General features: G+C 40.4%; 2 protein-coding genes across 5 annotated transcripts; one reads left to right on the top strand and one right to left on the bottom strand.

Annotated features, from left to right (window-relative positions):
* Positions 1–82: 82 nt before the first annotated feature.
* On the bottom strand, positions 83–16,556 carry tpcn1 (two pore segment channel 1). 3 transcript variants are annotated; one of them, XM_085180095.1, is made up of 26 exons: positions 16,423–16,556; positions 13,365–13,498; positions 12,114–12,290; positions 7,169–7,282; positions 6,427–6,557; positions 5,983–6,071; positions 5,809–5,843; positions 5,614–5,672; positions 5,321–5,420; positions 5,086–5,202; positions 4,840–4,964; positions 4,701–4,749; positions 4,539–4,603; positions 4,401–4,444; positions 4,261–4,317; positions 2,796–2,849; positions 2,587–2,659; positions 2,217–2,324; positions 1,957–2,118; positions 1,740–1,855; positions 1,566–1,612; positions 1,402–1,470; positions 1,089–1,185; positions 865–1,004; positions 695–775; positions 83–608 (listed from the first exon to the last, which is right to left on the bottom strand). In XM_085180095.1, the coding sequence occupies exons 1-26, from the start codon at positions 16,511–16,513 to the stop codon at positions 465–467; spliced, it is 2,478 nt and encodes an 825-aa protein (XP_085036221.1). In that variant the 5' UTR covers positions 16,514–16,556; the 3' UTR covers positions 83–464. The 3 variants fall into 3 exon arrangements, with proteins under 3 accessions (XP_085036221.1, XP_085036222.1, XP_085036220.1); XM_085180096.1 differs by lacking the exon at positions 16,423–16,556 and adding an exon at positions 14,610–14,857; XM_085180094.1 differs by lacking the exon at positions 16,423–16,556 and adding an exon at positions 13,577–14,603.
* Positions 16,557–16,995: 439 nt separating this feature from the next.
* On the top strand, positions 16,996–21,795 carry drc10 (dynein regulatory complex subunit 10). Of its 2 annotated transcripts, none has more exons than XM_085180102.1 (5): positions 16,996–17,102; positions 19,261–19,908; positions 20,004–20,240; positions 20,336–20,407; positions 21,401–21,795. In XM_085180102.1, exons 2-5 carry the CDS (start codon positions 19,282–19,284, stop codon positions 21,692–21,694), a joined length of 1,230 nt encoding a protein of 409 aa, XP_085036228.1. In that variant the 5' UTR covers positions 16,996–17,102; positions 19,261–19,281; the 3' UTR covers positions 21,695–21,795. The 2 variants fall into 2 exon arrangements, with proteins under 2 accessions (XP_085036228.1, XP_085036227.1); XM_085180101.1 differs by lacking the exon at positions 16,996–17,102 and adding an exon at positions 18,463–18,646.
* The last annotated feature ends 578 nt before the right edge of the window (positions 21,796–22,373 follow it).

Genomic DNA, 22,373 nt, shown 5'->3' on the forward strand with positions numbered 1-22,373 from the left:
ACTTCTCTAAATAGATTTGAGTAAATAGGTAATTTTTACAGCCAGCAGTGTTATAATCCAGCAACATCAATGAACATCACAGTTTGACAAGTTCTAACAGTTTATTCAAATAAACTCAAATACATTACAGAATAAGAAGTTATATAAAAGTAAAATATTCTAAGTCTGCTGAGACATTAGTTGAGGGAAAATGTCATCATTTGTTCAGTTGAGCTAAAAGGAGTATTAAGTGTTTATATATTTTGGTCTTTGGAAAACTCAGTGGGTGTGTTAATACTGATCAGAGGAGCCGTTAAACTAAGGCATCAGGTTTAGATGCGTCATGATTTACAATAGGGCACAAAAGGCCAACAGCAGTATATGCACACATAATATGGGAGTCCAGGCTTCCTGATTACTGCAGCTTTTGCCTTTAAAGGAAACGTTGGAATGACAATGTGCATGTTTCCCTAGCAAACTTTGCATTAATTGATGCTGTGAGGTCCAGTCTGTGAGTTGAGCTGAGGCTCTGGGAAGGGAGACAAGTCAGGCATGGGGCTGTCTGGATCCCGCTCCAGGCTTTGGTCTGGTTCAGGCAGGGCTTCCCTCGAATATTCTGCATACCACTCCTTAAGAAACAACACAGAAAAGACCAACACATCATGATAGTCCAAGTCCTGACATGGTATTCAGGATTACATCTTTAGTTTCTTACCTGTATCTCCTCCTCGTACATTTTCATGCTGAGGTCGCTCTTCGTCCTAGACCTGCGACCTAGGTACACTAAAGACGAGTGCTGCACACAACAAATCAGGAGTGAAAATTAATTAGAGGGACTTAAAGAGCCGAAGAAGACGACTTCTTGCTGTTTGCGTGTGTTCTTACCCCACTTTTGTCCATAGTCTGTAAGACTCCCTGCAGAGAGCTGAGGGAAGACGATCCTGGGCACATCTGTTTGTACAGCTCGAGAGCGATGAGAACGTCATCACGACTCACCTCTACTTCAAACACGATCCCATTCTCATCTACAGCATGTACAAACACATTTAATTTAGATCCTGGCTGACAACTCTTAACCTGCATACAATCTCACACACACTCAAACCCACCCTCTGGATTTTCTAGCGGTTCCCGGTTCTTGCGACTGTAGTTCATGCGGAACACAAATGCATCTAAAATGAACGCCACGATGATGGTCATCACCACCTGCACAGTGCACAGACAAAACATTGTATGCAATATGGTTACATTCCCACACACTGATTCTTCAGTAGATTATGCAGAGGACAACATTAAAGTAAGACTACACAGGCTCCTCAGGGCAGGATAGAAACATTAATAAAGAATAAAAGGCTTCAATTTGTCTCAGATATGCAAAACCTCTGAGTTTTGTTTTGTTCCTCTGTTCGCATTCCTGCTCACCATTGTAACTATATAAAAAGTCATGAAGTACAGACGGCTCCAGTGGCTCGTCATAGACGTCACTCCTTCCTGTGAAAGAGCAAAAAGCAGTCAGACACCCAACGATCTGTGCTCAGGCTGCCGAGTGGCGACAGATTTTGAACCACAGATAAACTCAATCTCACCATGGTGATGTACCAGTTGTTGACCACGGTCAGTTCAAACAGAGTCACTGGACATAAATGAAAATTGAGTAATTGTTTTTAAAATTCTAGAAAACATAACACACATGAACACACAACAGATGTAGATAATATACAAATACAGAATTTTGACAAAAAGGAAAAAGGGATTATTACCAAAGCTACTGAGGATGTTGTTGAAGTTATTGAGATAATAGTAGCCCTCTTCCAGCACTGTTTTGTTGCCTTGTGTGTTGTTGATCAGTCTGTAGGAATCGGCCACTGTGCTCGTACTGAGAGGGAGAGAAAAAAGGAAGAATAAATTAATGAAGTAATGAATCGTCAATGGAGAGACCCACTTTTTCCATTTGTGTCTCATGACACCACTACTCACTTGCAGCAGTTGGGGTAAACCACATCTGCAAAGAACTCCATTCCCACAATAGCAAAGGAATAGTAGAAGATGATTAATGTCAACCCTAGACTGGCCATCCTGGGGAAGAGCTCAAACATGGTGTCTAAAACATTACGATACCTCTGCTTTATCTTAAATAACCTGCAAAAGGCAACACACAGAAATTTGAATGTAAAATAAATGACTATTGCCATTATGTGCATATATGCTGTCACATTAAAGGAGATCGGAAATCATACCTTAGCAGCTGAAGCGGTCTGAGAATTACAATAAAGTAGAACGGCTCCTTATTGAAGGCGAGAGCAATGAGGCCCAAGAAGGCAAAAACCGTCACAGAGAAGTCAAACCTGGACGGAAGAGCACAATGAGGATTACCAGCAAAAGCAGAGAAACAGGGTTTCAAATCAGCTCAGAGGCATTTCTGTGATTTTCTTTTAAATATAAGTAGGCCTACTGAAAAACAACATGTCACGTTTAATTGTTAAAGATTCCTAAAATTTCCACAGTCAAATGGAGTCTGTTGATTTAGACATTGTTTGTGTTTAACAGAGTGCACAGTTTGAGTTTTGGATGCAGCACAGATTTGTGTTTTCAATGTGTGTTACTCACAGATTCCACCCAGAGCTGAAATAGGCAACTGGCCCCAAACCTGATATTTTCAATAACACTTCTACACCATAAACTGAAAGTGGAAGGACAGACACACAGTGTAAATGACTGTAATTAATCCTCGACACCTTATGACATTTTAATACTATCTGGACTTTCTATGTGGGGTGCAGAGTTTGGGTGGGGAGGGTGCCATGCAGCCTACTTACTGGTCAGAAAAACAATGTAACTCCAGGGAACCAATTTGGACCAGGAAAATCCACCTGCAAGAGGAGAGGAAGGTAAAACACCTGGAGTATTGGAACACATGCCTTAGTACTGTGCAAGTACTGTGCAAAAGTCTTGGGGCATTTTTTTAATATATTGCCAGGAAATTAAGTGCAGTTATTCACTGGAACACATGCAAACATACGTGTATAAAGCAAAAACTGAGTTTATGCAATTATAAAGAGCTTGAAATTCAATATTTGGTATGACCACCTTTATTCTTCAGCACAGTCTGAACTCTCATAGCCATAGGTCTTCGGGAATACTGAAGACTACTTCAAGGACATTCAAAGCTCTTCTTTGGATGTTGGCTCCCTTTTAGTTCTGCTCTCCATCTCGATGATCCCACACTGCTTCAATAATGTTGAGGTCCATTTTCTGGGGAAGCTAACCTACCTAGGTAGATTAAACACATTGCCAATGTGTTTGAATTCATTGTCATGCTAAATAATTAAGCTGTTGTCAGTTAGACGTTTTGCAGAATATACTGCATGGTGAATCCAAATCTGGCAGTACTTTTCTGCATTCACAATCCTGTCAACAGCCCCAACACCACTGGCTGAAATGGAGCCCCAAACAATGAGAGAGTCTCCAACATGTTTTACAAATGGCTGTAGACACTCACTGTTGTACTTCTTTTCTGACTTCCTCTGTACATACTGACAATGATTTGACCAAAAATGTCAAATTTGTGTTCTTCAATCTATCAGACACATTTTCCACTGATTCAGTCCAGTTCTTGTGTAATTTGGCAAACCTCAGTGTTTTCTTCCCGTTTCCCTTCCTCAAGAATGGCTTCTTGACAGCCACCCTTCCACTGAGACCTTTTCTGATGAGGCTTCAGTGAACAGTAGATGGATCGACTGAATGGCCAGATGCATCTCTCGGGGTCCTGCATCAGGTCTTTGCTGAATTTCTTTCAATTTCTTAAGGACGTGACTTTCAAATGTTGTTCATTTGTGCTGTTTTTCATAGATTCAACTATAGAAATGGAAACAAGTTATCCCTTTCTACATCAGGTTGCGAGTAATAATGTGCCTAAAGATAGAATATTAATAATTTTTTTTTTTTTGCTTAGTTGTCTTTTATGTGTAGACACAACACTGGTTCATCCCTTGAGTTAGGGGCCTTTTTTTGTCATTGAATGAGTCATAGGTCAGAGTTAAGCGGTTTATCAAACAACAAAAACATTCCACTGAAAACGGTCAGGGATGAGGACTGGCCTAAGTAAAAAAAGCAGCCAATGTCGAAAGAAAAACTTTTAAAGACCTCCAGAAAGAATGGAGAACTATTGCTCAAAACCAATTTAAAATGACAAGAAAGTCTGTCGCCTTAAAGGCAAAATATCAAGATATGAGGGGTTCGTGACTTTTGCACAGTACTGCAGATTACGGTTAAAGATCTTACTATTCAGCTGGTACGTCTCCACAAGGATCCAAACACCGTTGATGGCCACCACCACATCTACAGTCGCAAAAAAACTTTGATAAGAGACTTTAATCAGTATCACTGATAGCAGCTGGGAGAAGGTCAATGATTACACTTACACATAGCATACTGAAAGGCCTTTGACTTCACAAGCAAATGGATACCTAATAAAGTAGAGAGGAAAGTATCCACAATAAGGGATCAAGAGCCAATCTTATTTTGTCTGACAACAGAAGAAAAGAGAGAAAGAGAACTTTCCTTTGAAAATGAGGAAGGCTGTGTGTGGAAGATCATCAAACCAGTGTTCTCCACTGCGACGTGCCTAAACAACACACAGATTGACAGTAAATGTATATTTGAATCAACCAGAGGAGCACAAAAATAGAGCAGCTACACAGCAGAAATGTCAGGCTAATTACCTTCCATTTAAGGCCAGTGACCTCATAGAACTTATAAAAGTCCTGCAGGCTGCAACAGAACACACCACCATTAAATCAGTGACAAAGCAAATCAATGTAAAAGGATTTTCATTCTGAGAAGTGGAAGGGAGACAGTTACCTGAGCATGGTAGCCCCTGATGTGTTAAGAGCTTTGTAAGTGAGGAAGCGGTCTCTTGCAGACATGCGTGGTCTGTAAAAACGCATCAGACCATCGAACTGCTTCAGAGACACACCCATCGGTCTCTGTGTAACACAGAGAAACGTAAGAAAAGCTTAAGAAAACACCTGACAGTGTTAAAGAAAAAGGAAAGACATGTTACAAATAATAATAATTATAATAATAATTTAAAAAAAACAGGCATACCTGACGGCTAACTAACAGCTGAAAGGCGTGGTCGATAGCAGAGCGTTTGTGAAGCAAGAGAGATTTAAACTTCATTTTCTCAACATCATTAAATGTATCAAACACGACCGCCAGGAGCTGGAGAGGGGGGCACAGACGGCGATGATGAGTAACTGGGAAAACTTCAAGCCATGTGTATTTTCAATAGGACTCAAAGACATCTCAGAAATTGTGAAAAAAAACAAGCTTCTTCTACCAGGTTCATGATAAAGTAGAGCTCGATAGAGAGGTATACAATGAAGAAAACACAGGACCAGCGGTTCTTGGAGTATGCTGGCATCATCACATCAGGGAAACTACACAGTGAAAGAGAGATGCCATCAGATGCAGACCGAGTCATAAGATGCAAAAAATGAAAAAAATGTGGAAGCAGATTAAGCAAAAGTGGTAAAAGGATTTATGAGAAGCTCTAAACGTGGTGAGCACTGCTTACATGCCCCATGTGTAAAGATAACCAAGCGGCAGTAGTACGTGTATTGCCGTGCTTACTTTGCTGTGGTTAGCAGCACAAACAGGCTGACAAGGCTGTTCTCCATAGTGTTGAAGTACTGTGGTGAGAGGATAGGGTTCAAGACAGGAAATATGACCAGACACAAAACTGGCACAAAGAGAAGAACCACCCAAATCGCTGAAATGACATAACTCAAACAAACTCTTGTAAGTGAGATGGAAGACTCAACATACCGGATCAGAGGTGTTCGTGGAGAAGAGACAGAAGCCTGGAGGACACAAAGAGCTAATCAAATACAAACATTAACAAAAACAGCTTTCTTCATAAGGCGTTTCCTCTGCTTGAATAAACAAGTTTAACAAATAGAGGACAGAAAATAATCAAAGTGTTTTTTTATGCACTCTTACCAAGAATAGCAAATATAACCATGAAGAAAAGCAGCAGCAGGAGGATGTCAATAAAAGGCGGGAGAGACTGGAAGATCTGACGCAAGTTTCTGATTGGATGAAAGAAACCTCGTCAGTGACAACTGCCTTGTGGGTGGCCACAATAGAAAACAAAAGAACTTCTCAGAAACATTTGTTAGCAAGATAGATGGAGCTGAAATCTCACTGAGTTTGTTTAATTTTGTCTGGCTTTACAAACCTACAGAGTTGAGTCACCATTTTCTTTCATATGACAAGACTTTTGCTTGGAGCCCGGGCAGGGATGACTAGTCTCTCTGTTCCCGCTAGTATTTTCCAGTATGCAAGTCAAATTTGTGCTCAATCAAAAATGTAATGTCTACTTTGTGGCAATGACTTGGGCCAGACTGAATCTGTGTGTGTGTGAGTGTGTAGGTCATTATTTACCTGCGCACAGCACCACAATATCTACAGTCCACCAGGAATATTGGTCTGAGCGCTCTGGTCACTCGCATGTGAGAAGTTTGTCGGATCAGAACCACTATGGCCTCCACAAACTGTACCAGTAACACACACGTCTGTGCAAAGAGAGAAGACAACATGTACAGTGTAGGATAATGAAAGCTGAATCCCAAACTTTAACATCAGATCTGCAGATAGCAAAGTTTAATCGCCTTTCTTCAGACTAATCCCTAATTTAGACGTCTGTTGGGAATCTTTGTATCACCTACGTAAGTGGTCGACGTCATTGCTCACATTTATGCTTGTGTGTGTGTGTGTGGTGTGTTACATGTTAATTAGTGTGTGGTCATGTCCCGATGTTTTATACGTGATGGTAACTGATAGAAAAAAGATTAAGTGCTGCTAATGTTTTTCCCTCTTGGGTCCTCGCTTTTTGTTGTGCTCAGTTTTTTTTGTGTGTGTGTGTGTGTCTTTTCCCCAGAAGCAAACATATCTATCCCTCTGTTTTCCCATTTTTTTGTACACTCATTTAAAGTCATCTGTGATTATTAGTAGATACAACTATGGTATGAATTTGAAAAACCCAGTTGACTTTGAGTTATCATATTCACGAGGTTTTTTAGAAAACATGACCTCTGACCGTAACTGAGATCCACACAATGTAACAGCAACCCGACTGCCACACACACGCACAATAACTATGAAATTATTAACATGTAACAGTTACCTTAACCACTGTCCTCTTGTGCCGTATGAAGGTGTGGAAGCCTAACCAGCGGAGTTTCATGCATAGCTCAAATGCTACCATAACCAAAGCCAGCAGCTCCAGCGTGGCATGGACCTGAATGACATCAAATACACAAGTTATAAAGGAAACTAGCCACTCATTAGTCATTTTGTTAGGTACACCTATTAAACTGCACATCAACACAAGTCTTTAATGAGCCAATCACATGACATATCACATGGTGTTTAGGCATGTCAAGGGAACCTGCTGGTAGAACTGGTGTACACAACATGAAAGCATGGATCCCTCCTGTTTTGGGGTTATGATTCATGATGCTAGTGGTGTAATGAGAGACATTTTCTAGGCACACTTTGGGCCCCTTAGTACCAACTGAGCATCTTTAAACAAACCAAATTGTTGCTAATCATTTGGATCGCTTTATTCAATTCAATTCAATTCAATTTTATTTATATAGCGCCAAATCACAACAAATGTCGCCTCAAGGCGCTTCATAGATACAGAGAAAAGCCCAACAATCATATGACCCCCTATGAGCAAGCACTTTGGCGACAGTGGGAAGGAAAAACTCCCTTTTAACAGGAAGAAACCTCCGGCAGAACCAGGCTCAGGGAGGGGCGGCCATCTGCTGCGACCGGTTGGGGTGAGAGAAGGAAGACAGGATAAAAGACATGCTTGTGGAAGAGAGACAGAGATTAATAACAGATACGATTCAATACAGAGAGGTCTGTTAACACATAGTGAGTGAGAAAGGTGACTGGAAAGGAAAAACTCAATGCATCATGGGAATCCCCCGGCAGCCTACATCTATTGCAGCATAACTAAGGGAGGATTCAGGGTCACCTGGTCCAGCCCTAACTATATGCTTTAGCAAAAAGGAAAGTTTAAGCCTAATCTTAAAAGTAGAGATAGTGTCTGTCTCCCGAATCCAAACTGGAAGCTGGTTCCACAGAAGAGGGGCCTGAAAACTGAAGGCTCTCCCTCCATTCTACTTTTAAATACTCTAGGAACAACAAGTAGGCCTGCAGAGCTGAGAGCGAAGTGCTCTAATAGGGTGATATGGTACTACAAGGTCATTAAGATAAGATGGGGCCTGATTATTTAAGACCTTGTATGTGAGGAGCAGGATTTTGAATTCAATTCTGGATTTAACAGGAAGCCAATGAAGGGAAGCCAAAACAGGAGAAATATGCTCTCTCTTTCTAGTCCCTGTCAGTACTCTTGCTGCAGCATTTTGGATTAACTGAAGGCTTTTCAGTGAGTTTTTTTGGACATCCTGATAATAATGAATTGCAGTAGTCCAGCCTGGAAGTAATAATGCATGAACTAGTTTTTCAGCGTCACTCTGAGACAGGATATTTCTAATTTTAGAGATGTTGCGCAAATGGAAGAACGCAGTCTTACATATTTGTTTAATATGTGCGTGAAGGACATATCCTGGTCAAAAATGTCTCCAAGGTTCCTCACAGTGTTACTGGAGGCCAAGGTAATGCCATCCAGAGTAAGAATCTGGTTAGATACCATATTTCTAAGCTTTTCAGCGCCGAGTACAATGACCTCAGTTTTATCTGAGTTAAGAAGCAGAAAGTTAGTGGCCATCCAAGTCTTTATGTCTTTAAGACATTCCTGCAGTTTAACTAATTGGTGTGTGTTATCTGGCTTCATGGACAGATAGAGCTGGGTGTCATCTGCATAGCAGTGAAAATGTATGCTATGTCTTCTAATGATGCTGCCTAGGGGAAGCATGTATAATGTAAACAGAATTGGTCCTAGCACTGAACCCTGTGGAACTCCATAATTAACCTCAGTGTGTGAAGAGGACTCTCCATTTACATGCACAAATTGGAGTCTATTAGATAGATATGATACAAACCACTGCAGTGCAATACCTGTAATACCTACAGCATGTTCTAATCGCTCTAATAGGATATTATGGTCAACAGTATCGAACGCCTGCACTAAGGTCAAGAAGGACAAGCACAGAGATGAGTCCACTGTCAGAGGCCATAAGAAGATCATTTGTAACCTTCACTAAAGCTGTTTCTGTGCTGTGATGAACTCTGAAACCTGACTGAAACTCTTCAAATAAACCATTCCTCTGCAGATGATCTGTTAGCTGTTTGACAACTACTCTTTCAAGGATTTTTGATATGAAAGGAAGGTTGGAGATTGGCCTATAATTAGCTAAGACTGCTGGGTCTAGAGATGACTTTTGAGTAAAGGTTTAACTGCAGCCACCTTGAAGGCCTGTGGTACATAGCCGATTATTAGAGATAGGTTGATCATATATAAGATCGAAGAATTAATCAATGGCAGGACTTCTTTGAGCAGTTTTGTAGGAATGGGGTCTAAAAGACACGTTGATGGTTTGGAGGAAGTAACTATTGAAGTTAACTCAGAAAGATCAATTGGAGAAAAGAGTCTAACTTAACATCAATGAAACTAAGAGTAGCTGTAGATAATATTACATCTGTGGGATGATTATTGGTAATTTTTTCTCTAATGATAAAAATTTTATTTGTGAAGAAGTTCATGAAGTCATCACTAGTTAACGTTAAAGGGATGGTTGGCTCAAAAGAGCTCTGACTTTTTGTCAGCCTGGCTACAGTGCTGAAGAGAAACCTGGGGTTGTTCTTATTTTCTTCAATCAGTGATGAGTAGTAAGCTGTTCTGCTTTGCGGAGGGCTTTCTTATAAAGCAACAAACTATTTCTCCAGGCTAAATGATGATCCTCTAAATTTGTGACACGCCATTTCCTCTCCAGATTACGAGTCATCTGCTTTAGGGTACGTGTTTGGGAATTATACCACGGGGTCAGGTACTTCTGATTAGAGACCTTAGTTTTCACAGGAGCTACAGTATCCAGAGTCGTACGTAGTGAGGAGGTGAAATTATTAACAAGATAATCGACCTCTGTTGGGGTAGCGTTCAGATAGCTGCTCTGCTCTGTGTTGGTACAGGGCATTGACGATGATAACAGTGGCTGGATTATATTCTTAAACTTAGTTACAGCGCTTTCAGAAAGACATCTACTTTGATAAAGTCTACTCTCCACTGCTGTGTAATCGATTATTGTAAATGTAAATGTTATCAAGAAATGATCAGACAGGAGAGGGTTTCAGGAAACACTGTTAAATGTTCAGTTTCTATGCCATATGTTAAAACAAGATCTAGAGTGTGATTAAAGTGGTGGGTGGGTTCTTTTACATTTGAGAGAAACCCTTTGAGTCTAACAACAGATTAAATGCCATGTTGAGGCTGTCATTTTTAGCATCAACATGGATGTTAAAATCACCCACAATAATTATTTTATCTGAGCTCAGAACTAAATTAGATATAAAGTCTGAGAAATCAGACAGAAACTCTGTGTAAGGCCCAGGTGGACGATAGATGATAACAAGTAAGACTGGTTTCTGAGTTTCACAGCTGGGGTGGACGAGGCTAAGCATCAGGCTTTCAAATGAATTAAAAGTCTGTCTAGGTCTTTCATTAATTAATAGACTGGTGTGAAAAATTGCTGCCACACCGCCCCCTCGACCTGTGCTTCGAGATTTCTGGTAGTTAGAATGACTCGGGGGTGTTGATTCATTTAAACTAACATAATCATCCTGCTGCAACCAGGTTTCTGTAAGGCAGAGTAAATCAATTTGTTGATCAATTATTAAGTCATGTACTAACAGAGACTTGGAGGAGAGAGACCTAATATTTAATAATCCACATTTCACTGTTTTACTCTTTGGTTCAGATGTGGATACTGTATTGTTCTTTCTTTGTAAATGTTTAAGTTGTTTGTTGCTGGTTTTTAGTTTGTTTTTTGTCTTTTTGGAAGCAGACACAGTCTCTATGGAGATGGGTTTTTGGGGGGGTAGCAGGAGGAGAGAAGCTGCAGAGAGGCGTGTAAGACTGCAACTCTGCTTCCTGGTCCCAACTCTGGATAGTCATGTTTTGAGGGTTTAATAAATTTGTCCATATTTCTAGAAATGAGAGCTGCTCCATCCAAAGTGGGATGGATGCCGTCTCTCCTAACAAGACCAGGTTTCCTCCAGAAGGTTTGCCAATTATCTATGAAGCCCACATCATTTCTGGGACACCACTCAGACAGCCAGCAATTTAAGGAGAACATGCGGCTAAACATGTCACTCCTGGTCTGATTGGGGAGGGGACCAGAGAAAACTACAGAGTCCGACATTGTTTTGGCAAAGTTACACACCGATTCAATATTGATTTTAGTGACCTCCGATTGGCGTAACCGGGGTGTCATTACTGCCGACGTGAATTATGATTTTATTGAATTTACGTTTACCCTTAGCCAGCAGTTTTAAATTTCCTTCAATGTCGCCTGCTCTGGCCCCTGGAAGACAATTGACTATGGTTGCCGGTGTCTCTAGCTTCACATGTCTGAGAACAGAATCACCAATTACCAGAGTTTGACCCCCAGCGGGTGTGTCACCGAGTGGGGAAAAACGGTTAGACACATGAACGGGTTGGTGGTGTACCTGGGGCTTCTGTTTAGGACTACGCTTCCTCCTCACCTCCTTTATGACCACATTGTGTCCATCTACTGATGGCTGCTTCTAGCAGGACAACACACCATGTCACAAAACTAATCTCAAACTGAGACAGAGAGTTCACTGTCCTCAAATGGCTTCCACAGTCACCAGATTTCAATCAGAGCCCCTTTGGGATGAACTGAAGATTCTCATCACGGATGTGCAGCCAACAAATCTGCAGCGACTGTGTGATTCTATCATGTCTATGAGCAATGTTTCCTGCACCTTGATAAATCTGCAGAATTAGCACAGTTCTGAAGAGGAAAAGGGTCCAACCCAGTGTTATCAAGATGTAAATCAGAAAGTGGCCTGCGACTGTAAGGTAAAGTTGTGTTTTTAGTTCATATTAGTAAGTTAGCGAGTAGAGATTCACTCACATAGACATCCAGGCGCAGTGAGGGTACAGCAGGAGCCTCGCACAGTGAGAGCATCAGCAGCAGCAGGCCTGTCAGCAGCTCCATCATGTAGAACAGGTGGTTGTGCGCAAACAGGTACGCCGCAAGCGCCTTTGGGTTTCGAGGGTGAGTGAAGAACTTATCATTGTTCTCTCCTTCCTACACAGAAAATGTAAAAGTTACACATTTGTGCATACAAGTTGGCAAAAGTGATGGATGTGTGGATATGAACGTTTCTAATTTTTTAAACAGCTTTAATTCCCTGAGTGTTGTTTTTTTTTTAATTGGTATTTTAAATTTTTTTCTTCCACGGGAGACATAACAGAAAATGTTTTTCTGCACTTAATTTAAACTGAGCAGAACTCAACATTCAGACCAACGATGTAAAAAGAACTTCTCAAAGGCATACAAATGCACATGTGTGCTTACTGTTATTTTTAATTTGCAGCTCTTCAAATGATTTAAAACAGGCCAACCAAATCTAGGAGCCACTGCCAATTTTAGAAAGTAAAACATTCAGACATTGATAAGAGACACACAGATAAATATTGATTGACAGCAGCTTTCTTGTCTGATTTATCAGTGTTTATGAGTTTGTTCTTTGACATTAATGTTGCACTGGTTGGATATTCAAACATGTTGTGAGAAAGAGAGAGACTTTAAAACAGTAATTTATTTGTAATAAAGATTGCTTCTTTCCCTAAAAAGAAAATTAAAAGCAAACCGACCAGTACTGGCCAACTTGGCATCTCCATCGTATCAGTTCAAAGGTTTTACAAATCCATAATCTACATTCTGTTGAATGTGTCGATACCATTATAAAAGTCCGATTTTTGCCTAAACGCTGTGTATAAATCAACAAATCTGCCAATAATCAACCAATGAAATCAGTCGGGTATAATTTTTACACCAATTGTGGCTTTTTAAAATACAGTTACAAAACCTTATGAGGTTATGTTTTTGTATCAGCAACAAGACAAAAATCCCATTTTTGGCAAAAAGTTCCTTTCATGTACATCAACACTGCCTTTGTATTTTATTTTGCACAGTTTTGCATGTTTATAGATTTATAACATCCTGCAGCTTTTCAGGATGTAAATATAGCTCACAGGGAGAGGACAAGGTTTAACCATCTACAAGTAATGCAGTGTAGAAGGTATAATAAAACTATAATGTGATCATGTGAATGAGGGCATACACTAATAAATGCAGCAATGCTCTGGTTGTAAATACCTGCAGGTAGATGGCTGCCTCTTGGTAGTTCATCTCCCAGCTTTGTCGCAAGGACACATTTTGGGATCTGTAGTTTTGTGGGCCAGGCGTTGAGATCACAGCATTGTTAACTACGTCATAACTGCCTCCTCCATCTGGAAGACAAGACTTAATTGTGAGTGTTCTCATACACCCCTTATTTATGTGAGTCACACAAAGGGGTATCCGCCTACCAATGCATTCTAGTTCTAACTGTAAGGCAAAGGATGAAGTCACTACAGGGCTCTCGATATGCGACTGATCTTCACGGAAACCAGCTGCCTGTGTGTGCGAACTCTCCATTTGTCAGTCTGGATTCATCAGCTGTGTGACGGTATTAACATCCCTCACTTCCAAGGACCAAGTGTACATGTGTGTCACAGTCACAGTATGCTGGTCTCGTTCCAGCATCAATACACATCTGGAGATACAGATGGCCAGACATTCCACACAGACCTGATGCAAACAACAGAAACCAAGTCACAAGTGGATCTGGATGAAATCCTTACAGATCCGGAAATATCCCGGAGATCAAAAGGACTCTGGAGAGCGGACCCCTTTTAAAATGATCACAGATGTTCTTGAGGTTCCGCACTTGTAGTTCTTTGAGAATCAGTTGCTTGTTTTGGAACAAAAGTCACACAGAAGAGTGATATTACATTTTTTGCCAGACTGAAAAATTACCTCCTCCTGACTCTGTGGCACAACGTGAACCTTGATCCCAGTGCTGCCAGTCAGTAATAAAGTGTGCTTTCAATCACATCACATTTGCTATTAAGCCTCTGTCATACCACAAACAGGATGCAGGGACGAGACAGAAAAACCACAAAAGGAACTGATTTTGCAATACCAGACGACAGCGAGTGACTAACTTCGGAAGACACGAAACTCCTATGTTAGGAGGAACAAATAAACATAATATTGTATAAATTAAGTCAAGTGACCAAGATAAAATCCAGACAAAGTCAGTATTCAAACTCAAGCCTGATCCCAGGTTCTTCCTCAAACAAAGCTGTCCCTCCATGCGGCTTTCTGCAGCTGCATACTTTACTGTGGCGCAAGTCTGTTGGGGTACGCTTCCCACACACTGTAGATCACATATTTTCTCTTCGGGCACGACTCCTTAGAATCCAATGTGCTGCAGGTCACAGATGTTTTCTATCCACCATGACAGCAGCAAACTGAGCTGAAACGAGAAGCTTAAGTTCCAATCCAGTGGCAGCCTACCCGTTACTCTGACAGAAGTACACCCATCGTCTGCTGTGTGCCACTCCGACCACTCATTTGTTTGAGAACAATAATACGTTTGAAGCTCCCAGTCAATAACACAGTGACGTCAGGCTCACATAAACAGATCCAGCAGTCATGTCTACTTGTCCCAGAAAAATAAAGGGTCCGGAACATGGGCAATAAAAACTAAATTCCTCACTTCTATCCAAGCATGTGATTTGTCACTCAAGTGGTAAGAGGCAGCTTTATTTCATAGAGTCCAGGTTCATACTCCCTCTATTTCCAGAAGGCTTTGGCAGCAAGCAGGCAAGAACAGCAGGACTTGTCCCACTTGTACACCACTCCCATATATGACAGAAAAAACACTCCTCTCCTCTTCCTGTTCATGCCAGAGCTAGAGAAAATGATACTCACACACACGCACACGCACACAAACACACTCTACCCATATGCACTGGGGAGGGGCTGAGGGGCACACAGTTCTAAGCTGAGCCAGCAGCTTTTCAGATGGGTCATTTTGTAGCTTATATGTGAGGAAAACAAAGGCAGCAGGATTACTATGTCAAGCAGATGCACAGATACTCATACATGCTCCACCCACACGTGATCCCAGAGCCTGGTGGACAATCTGTTTTCTCCATTCAAACAGCAGATCCTGGATGTGCAACATATATGCAGCTGACTGTCAACATTACAGCACTTCTGACTGCACCAGTGCATTATGGTAAGTTGAAAAAACAACATTAACTCCATCTATATACAGCTATAATAAAATAAACAGTTTATGCAAACGCTCCTCTCTGAATACTGTAGTGTACAGTAAAAACAACCATCAGAGTTCAATACTCAGCTGACATTTTATCTGGAGTACCTTTAGAAAAGTATTGATTGAACTGTTTTTATTTAAATACCTGGTGTCAACCATCCAAAGCGATAAACAGCAGCACGAGAGAGATGAAGAAGAGAGTGCAGGCAAGGTGGAGTGGTTGGAGACAAATGCCACCAGAGGTGGTTTGTGAAGGACAGCAGCAAGAGTGAAATTGAAGGTTTACAAAATGATAGTGAGACCTGCTGCAATGTACAGTTTGGAAATGGTGGCTGTGACAAGACAAAAAAAAAAAAAAAACAGAAGGCAGAGGTGGAGGTGGCAGAGTTTTGATTAGGAGTCACCAGAATGGACAGGATTAGAGATGCGTATATCAGAGGGACAGATCAGGCAGTGGGCTTAGGAGACAAACTTCAAGGGGCAAGGTACAGTGGAGAGATAGTGGATGTATTTAACAAAGGATCCTGAACATGGAGCTGCCAGGCAGGTGAAAAGGAGGAAGAGCACAGAGAAGATTCAAGGGTGTAGACAAAAAGAGAGGGTTGCCAGGACAAAGGAAGATGTAGGAATAGGGTGAGATAGAGGGAGATAATCTGCTGTGGTGACCTATGAAGTGAGCAGCCAAAAGAAGAAGCAGACTGAACCTGTACAGAAGTAGTGATTTAACTTATTAAATCTTAGAAACTTGGGTCTGTTGTAATTTTGACCCTAATAGTGTATTTAAAATGTTGGGGGTGAACGAACCCCCAACACCACAGCCTTCTTAAAGGTGGGGATTATTACACAGGTGTTACACAGGAGTGCATTAGTTTTGGTGTGCTTTCTCAATGGGATCTGTGTATTACTTGTATGTCTACTGCGACAGCATTACAGTAGAGACACCAAACCACTTCCCCCGATCATGTTCCTTTCCTTGATGTATATGTGCATTGTTTGCATTGCTTGACTACAGAGGTATGTGATGATATCACTGTATAGACTTACTTTCGTCTCCTCTTTCAGGCTCCTCGCTGAGCAGACCACTATTTGCTTCGTCCCAGGTTAAGATGAGAGGCACATCGTCGTCAGTCTCCATGCTAGCTAGCAGATAAACAGACTGCAACCTGCTTGGAATTCCACCCTTTTGTCAGACTTAATATAAGCTACCTAACAGCTAAATAAGTGTAAGGTTTTCTCCGCAAACAGCAGTAGAACTGCACATCTTGTTGAGGACGGACGGCAGGGTTAGATATTAGCAGACAAACCGAACAGTTTCTATCCTGTGTTAAATGCAAGTTCAAATATCGATAGTAGAATAGTAAAAAACAGGCTCTAGCGCCTTTTACAGTATGCTAAACAGACATGGGGTTGGGGAGCTTACAGATTTGGTGTCTTCCTTGTCACAAATATCTATCTCCGATTTAACTGGCTCGCTGTCACGCAGGCTAACAAGCTGTCCGTCTGGGTCCATCGCGGCAGCACCATTTCCGCACAGCTACACAACTAATTTGATTACACATAGAACGGATAACCACTCACAGCCAATTGACATCTAGCTTTATCTTTTTGAGAGCAACATTATGTACAAGAACGACGCCGCAAAAACTCTAGAGATACCTACAACTTATGGGCAGAACTGGATAAACAAACTTTTACGACACTAGCAGCAGTTAACGGCAGGCTAAGTAATAGTGATGGGTCGTTCGCGAACGAAATGGCTCTTAGAGCCGACTCTTTGAAGTGAACGACGCGAGCCGGCTCCTTATTGGGAGCCGTGAGTTGTTTTTTTTTTCTTTCTCTCACCCTCTCTCTCGCCCTTTTTTCCGCTAAACTCCGCACGCGCGGCCTGTACTTTGCGCTGGGCAGAGGGGGGAGGGGCGTTAGTTACACTCGCAGTAGCACAGGAACAGAGCCAGAGAGAAAGAGAGCGAGGGACAACAACGTCACATTAGAAAGGTATAGTGATCATCCACTATTTTCAGTTGCAGATGATAAAGGATTCAGAAATCATGCAGGCCCATATGACAGAGAATGTGCATCTTCTTTTTGTTTTAATATTTTAATTTATATTTAATTGTGTTGTGGTTTGCAGTGTTTTGTGTTGTTTCACGTTAAATTTATTTAAAAGGAAAAAGCTGAAAATTTAAATAGTTAAAAGTCTAAAATGTAAATAGTTGTTCTTTGTATTATATGATTTAATTATTACATTTTATGTGGAGTGAATAAATAAAGTATATTTATGGTGGCCCTTAGAGAAAAAGCACGTACAAACTCCAAAACACATACAAACTCAGAAGCACGTACAAACTCCAAAACACGTACAAACTCCTAAGCATGTACAAACTACAAAACACGTAAAAACTCAGAAGCACGTACAAACTACAAAACACGTAAAAACTCAGAAGCACGTACAAACTCAGAATCATGTACAAAAGACAACAGAAGTGCTCCAGGATGCTAGGGCGCAGTGTTGAGCTTTTGTTACCTAGTGGCTACACAAGCCAGGAAGTATCAACAACCGGATTTGGTGTGTGGTTGTAACAGGTAAATTAATTTTTTTTTTAATTATTTGAATAAATATGAGTGCTTGTCTATAAATACACAAACAATACACACATGCTTTCAATTGTGTAATTTAAGTGATCTGGGTAGCTCTGTTTTGGAAGTTCAGTTAACGCTAGAAATGTGTTTTGGAGTTGTACGTGCTTTAGAGTTTGTACATGCTTTGTCTCTAGGGGCCATATATAAACATATATAAATAAAACCACTTTTTTTACATTAGTAATTCCTTTTCTGCATAATTTTATATTATTGTTAATGATTAAATAATTAAAGCAACAAAACAACCTGAAGAGCCGGTTCGGAGCCGACAGAGCCGACTCTTTTTAGTGAGCCGAGCGGAAAGAGCCGGGTCTCTAAAAAGAGCCGGCTCTCTAAAAAGAGCCGGCTCTCTAAAAAGAGCCGGAAATCCCATCACTACTAAGTAAGTTACCATGCATATTTCCAAAGTAAAAGTCGGCAATTTTAACACATCATAGTATATTAATTTAAAGCTAATACCTGTATGAATTTGTTTGAAATATGGTAAAGTATTCATATATGTGTGTATATTTTGTCAACATAAGCAATCTGTAATATGATCCGATGCTGATCATATTACAGATGGCTATTTGGTATCCTAGCAACAGGAAAACAAATAAAACACACACTTACTGAGGGACGTCTACAGGTATGTAGTTTAGCTAACTTTGTATATTACACAACTAAAGTAAAAGCTGCTTATGTGCCACAAGCAAACAAAAACCGAGAACAACCTTTTCATTTTTTAAATTTACGATGTGTTGTTTAGAACGTTTACTACTCACAGTACTATAGATACTTAACTGGCTCGCTAATAAGAAAATTAATTTACCAGGTATAAAATAAAACCAATACAGTACTTCACAAAGACTTTAGACTAAAACTAAGATAGAAAAGTAACTTCTCTTATGTGTAAAATACATTGTCAGACAGGTTTTGTTTAAGCGATTTCTTGATTCAGCAGGTCTGACAGTAATAGTTAGTGAAATTAAACTGAGCTTTCCAAAAATGTGGTTGATCACATGATTAAATACTTTTTGTCCCTTAATAAATTAAGTCATCATTTAACAACTGCATTTTTTATTTATTCTGGTTGTCTTTGTCTAATATTTAATTTAGTTTTATGATTTAAAACAAGTAAGTGTGACATATAGAGTAAAGTGAAATATACAAACTCGTGCTAATTTTTTTCATAGAACACACTGCCTTTATCAAAAGCTAAGACACAGCTAAAACCAGACTTCTTTTTTTTTTTTTCTCCAGTCGAAGCCACTGAGTGTCGACATGTCTGAAGATTGGTTGGCATTGCTGCCAAACAGCCAGTCAGAAGATGGTTGCTTAGTACAGAGCAAGCACCTCTCTAGTGAGGCTCAAAATATTTTAAGCATACTTGAAAACTGCATCAGTAAAATTGAGACCACAGCAGCTCTGCCCGCTCTCCTCCACCTTAACAGTAAGTCTGAGATTGTTGACAAGGACTTGAGCAAGGCACTTGAAAAACATTGGATTTTAGTGGAAAGACTGGAGAAACTAGAAAGTCTCAAACAGGAGTCCGTTGAAGAACAAATAAGAGATGCCAGGATCGGAGGAGAGAAGGAGAGAGCTCAGCTTGGGAATGATCTCAAGAACTCTGTCAGGGATATTCTCCGTTATTGCCGAGCCCATTCAGATGGCATTATTGGCTTGAGGGCAGAACTAGATATAAAAATAGAGGGAAATGAGTACAAATTAATTAAAGGATTAAAGGTGCTTCATAGCCACATGGTAGAAAAGTTTCTGATCAGCCCAGACGAGGAGCTACAGCTCATCACAAAGCAGAAAGAGTTTTCATCCTCTGCAAAAGATCTGGAGAAAAATATTTCACTGGAGGAAGAAGAAGTAGCTAAAGCTATACAGCAAGTAGATGCTGAGGTAAGTTGTCAAGGCTTTTTCATTAGCAGCCAGAGAAGCAGAATCTTCCTTTCTTCCATCTTCTCACCTCCTATCCATTGCTTTTGATATCACAGATTTCCCAGAAGGAGAACACAATCAAACACTTGGAAAGTTTGCTGCAGGCGTGCAGCCCTCAAGAAGGTGATGTGTCAGATGATAACATGTCGCCTTTTGAAGACAAACAGGTGCAGGCACACATTCAGGTGTCAAAGCTGAAGCAGGACCGTTTACAGCAGGAAATTGATCAACTGAAAATTCAGCTCAAAAATGTTGTGCTTGAGAACAGACAGGCTGAGAGATTACTCCAAGAGGTACGTTTAGTGTAACAATAAGGTTTCATGTTTTACTTGTGGTAGTGTATTTGGTTTTCATTAAACTCATGTTCACTGTTATTGTTTTTTGGCAGAAAAAAGAAAAGATGCAAGGGAAAATTGACTCCTTAATCCAAAAGTTTGACAACGAAATAGGAGAAATCCAGGTACAAACTTTCCACTGCAAAGTACTGCAAAGTACCAGAAATAGTCTGTAAAATATTAACATGGGGTCTTTCTACAAACTTATTACTCATTACTATATTCAGAATATGTCCCTAAAATATTATGTTAAGGTTATCACAGTTGCACAGTATGTGACACCTCACAATAAACTGGGTAAACTGTATGCCGCAGTATCCTGGCTAATCCTGCCATGCAAAGTTGTGACATTTATTGTATTTACAGTACAGTACCAGCTCAATATTAACACGTGACAGCCCTGTACACTTAATGACAAGTTTTGACACCTAAGGTTATATCAATAAAGATGTAGTTTGATGACCATTAGAATAGGTTCCTGTATAGAGAACAATCCCAGTCAGTTTGTTCAGGAAGCAGGCCCGAAACCACTCAGTTCAGAAAAGAAAAACAATGGTTACCCCTAGTAAGCATCCAATGGGGAAAGTGTTTACACATTTAATTTTCAATTTTACACATAAAACTTTATGTATTTTATTATTAAAGTTTATGTAACTTTAATATTTATTCTATGAGCTCATTGTAATTGGTAAATCAGCTGGTTCTTATAACGTTTCTACTTGAGCACTCAAAACAACTTAGGTTCATAATCTTGCCCAAGGATACTGTGGCATACAGGCTGAAACAGCCAGGGATTCAAGCACCTTGTACTAGCAGATGATCTGCTCTATCACAGCATATAAAATAACATCCAAGTTTCTATGCTTTAAAATCCATAACTGTTGTATTTACTCTTGTATAACATCTGGAAATAAAGGTGTTGTCCTGGGTTTTCTTTTAGGTCATTGTTACCTTTTTATGTCCTTAGTAAATTAAGGATGCTCAGTGTCAGTGAAAGCATTTCTTATATTTTCACCACTTTTCTGTTTTTTCTTCACTCCACAACCATATCCACTGCCATCTCCCTCTTCTCCACTTTTGACACAACACACCCCCAATGACACCATCGTCTTTCTCAGGCCAAACTGGAGGTGAATGAAAATGCTTATGAAATGGAGGACAATGAGCGGAAGAAGTTTGAGAAACCCTTTTCTACCCTGGAGATGGAGTACAATCAGATCCAGGAGAGGAGGCGGCTGGCTGAAGAGAAGAGACAGGAGGAGATCAGAGAGCTGGAGTTGAAGACCAAAGCTGCCATTCTGATCCAGGCCTGGTGGAGAGGCTACAGCGTTCGCAAGGCCTTAAAGAATAAGGCCAAAAGCAAAAAGGCCAAAAGGGACAAAGGAAAGGGCAAAGGCAAGAAGACCAAATAAATCATGCCTTATTCCATCAGTGTTTCTTTGCCAAGACACACTCCTCTTGTAGAGTGTGAATGTTGTTTTGTTTTTAAATGAAGTATTTATGTTTCCAGCTAGTATTTCCTGTTTTGTGTGTTGAGTAGTTTCTGTGGCTCTGTGTTACTTATAAAAACAAAAGTTAATATTTACATTCTGAGTTGATGTTGTCAACATCATTAGAGTCATTAGACTGAAAAAACACCAGATAGAGTAGCATTTGTATTTGTCAATGTCAACAAAAAAGAGTTTGGATGTGAATTCAGCTCTGCATGGGTGTGTTTGATTGACTTCTGTTAACACATCTGTAGTTCTTTTGCAGCAAATGTCCACCACATGTAAACTCCACTTTTCACTGGAAACAGATGAAATCAGCCAAATCAGTTCAAAGGGGGACCGATCCACACAGTATAAGAGCTGCTGTTGAATCTAAAGACCATAGGGGGGCAGTGCAGACCCCTGTGTGCTGAATGATGTACATTACATTGTTGTTATTTGGTAGTCATAAACAGAAAGCAGGGAGTGAAGCCCTGGTATTGCATATTTATTGTTTAACCCATCAATCTAGCCTTTCTCTTCCTAATTATCCTTATCCTGAGTAAACGCTGGACGGGTTGCCAATCTGACACAGGGCTAACACAGAGAGATAGGCATCCAT

This window comes from Neolamprologus multifasciatus, chromosome 12 (genome assembly GCF_963576455.1).
Source record: "Neolamprologus multifasciatus chromosome 12, fNeoMul1.2, whole genome shotgun sequence".
Taxonomy (NCBI): Eukaryota; Metazoa; Chordata; class Actinopteri; order Cichliformes; family Cichlidae; genus Neolamprologus; species Neolamprologus multifasciatus.

Coding starts and splice junctions, on each gene's coding strand:
- tpcn1 (XM_085180094.1), bottom strand. CDS start 13,685: ATGGAGAGTTCGCACACACAGGCAGCTGGTTTCCGTGAAGATCAGTCG. Junction 4,750..4,839: donor TCAGGGGCTACCATGCTCAG/GTAACTGTCTCC, acceptor GTTCTGTTGCAG/CCTGCAGGACTTTTATAAGT. Junction 2,119..2,216: donor AGACCGCTTCAGCTGCTAAG/GTATGATTTCCG, acceptor TGCCTTTTGCAG/GTTATTTAAGATAAAGCAGA.
- drc10 (XM_085180102.1), top strand. CDS start 19,282: ATGTCTGAAGATTGGTTGGCATTGCTGCCAAACAGCCAGTCAGAAGAT. Junction 19,909..20,003: donor TACAGCAAGTAGATGCTGAG/GTAAGTTGTCAA, acceptor TTGATATCACAG/ATTTCCCAGAAGGAGAACAC. Junction 20,408..21,400: donor ACGAAATAGGAGAAATCCAG/GTACAAACTTTC, acceptor CGTCTTTCTCAG/GCCAAACTGGAGGTGAATGA.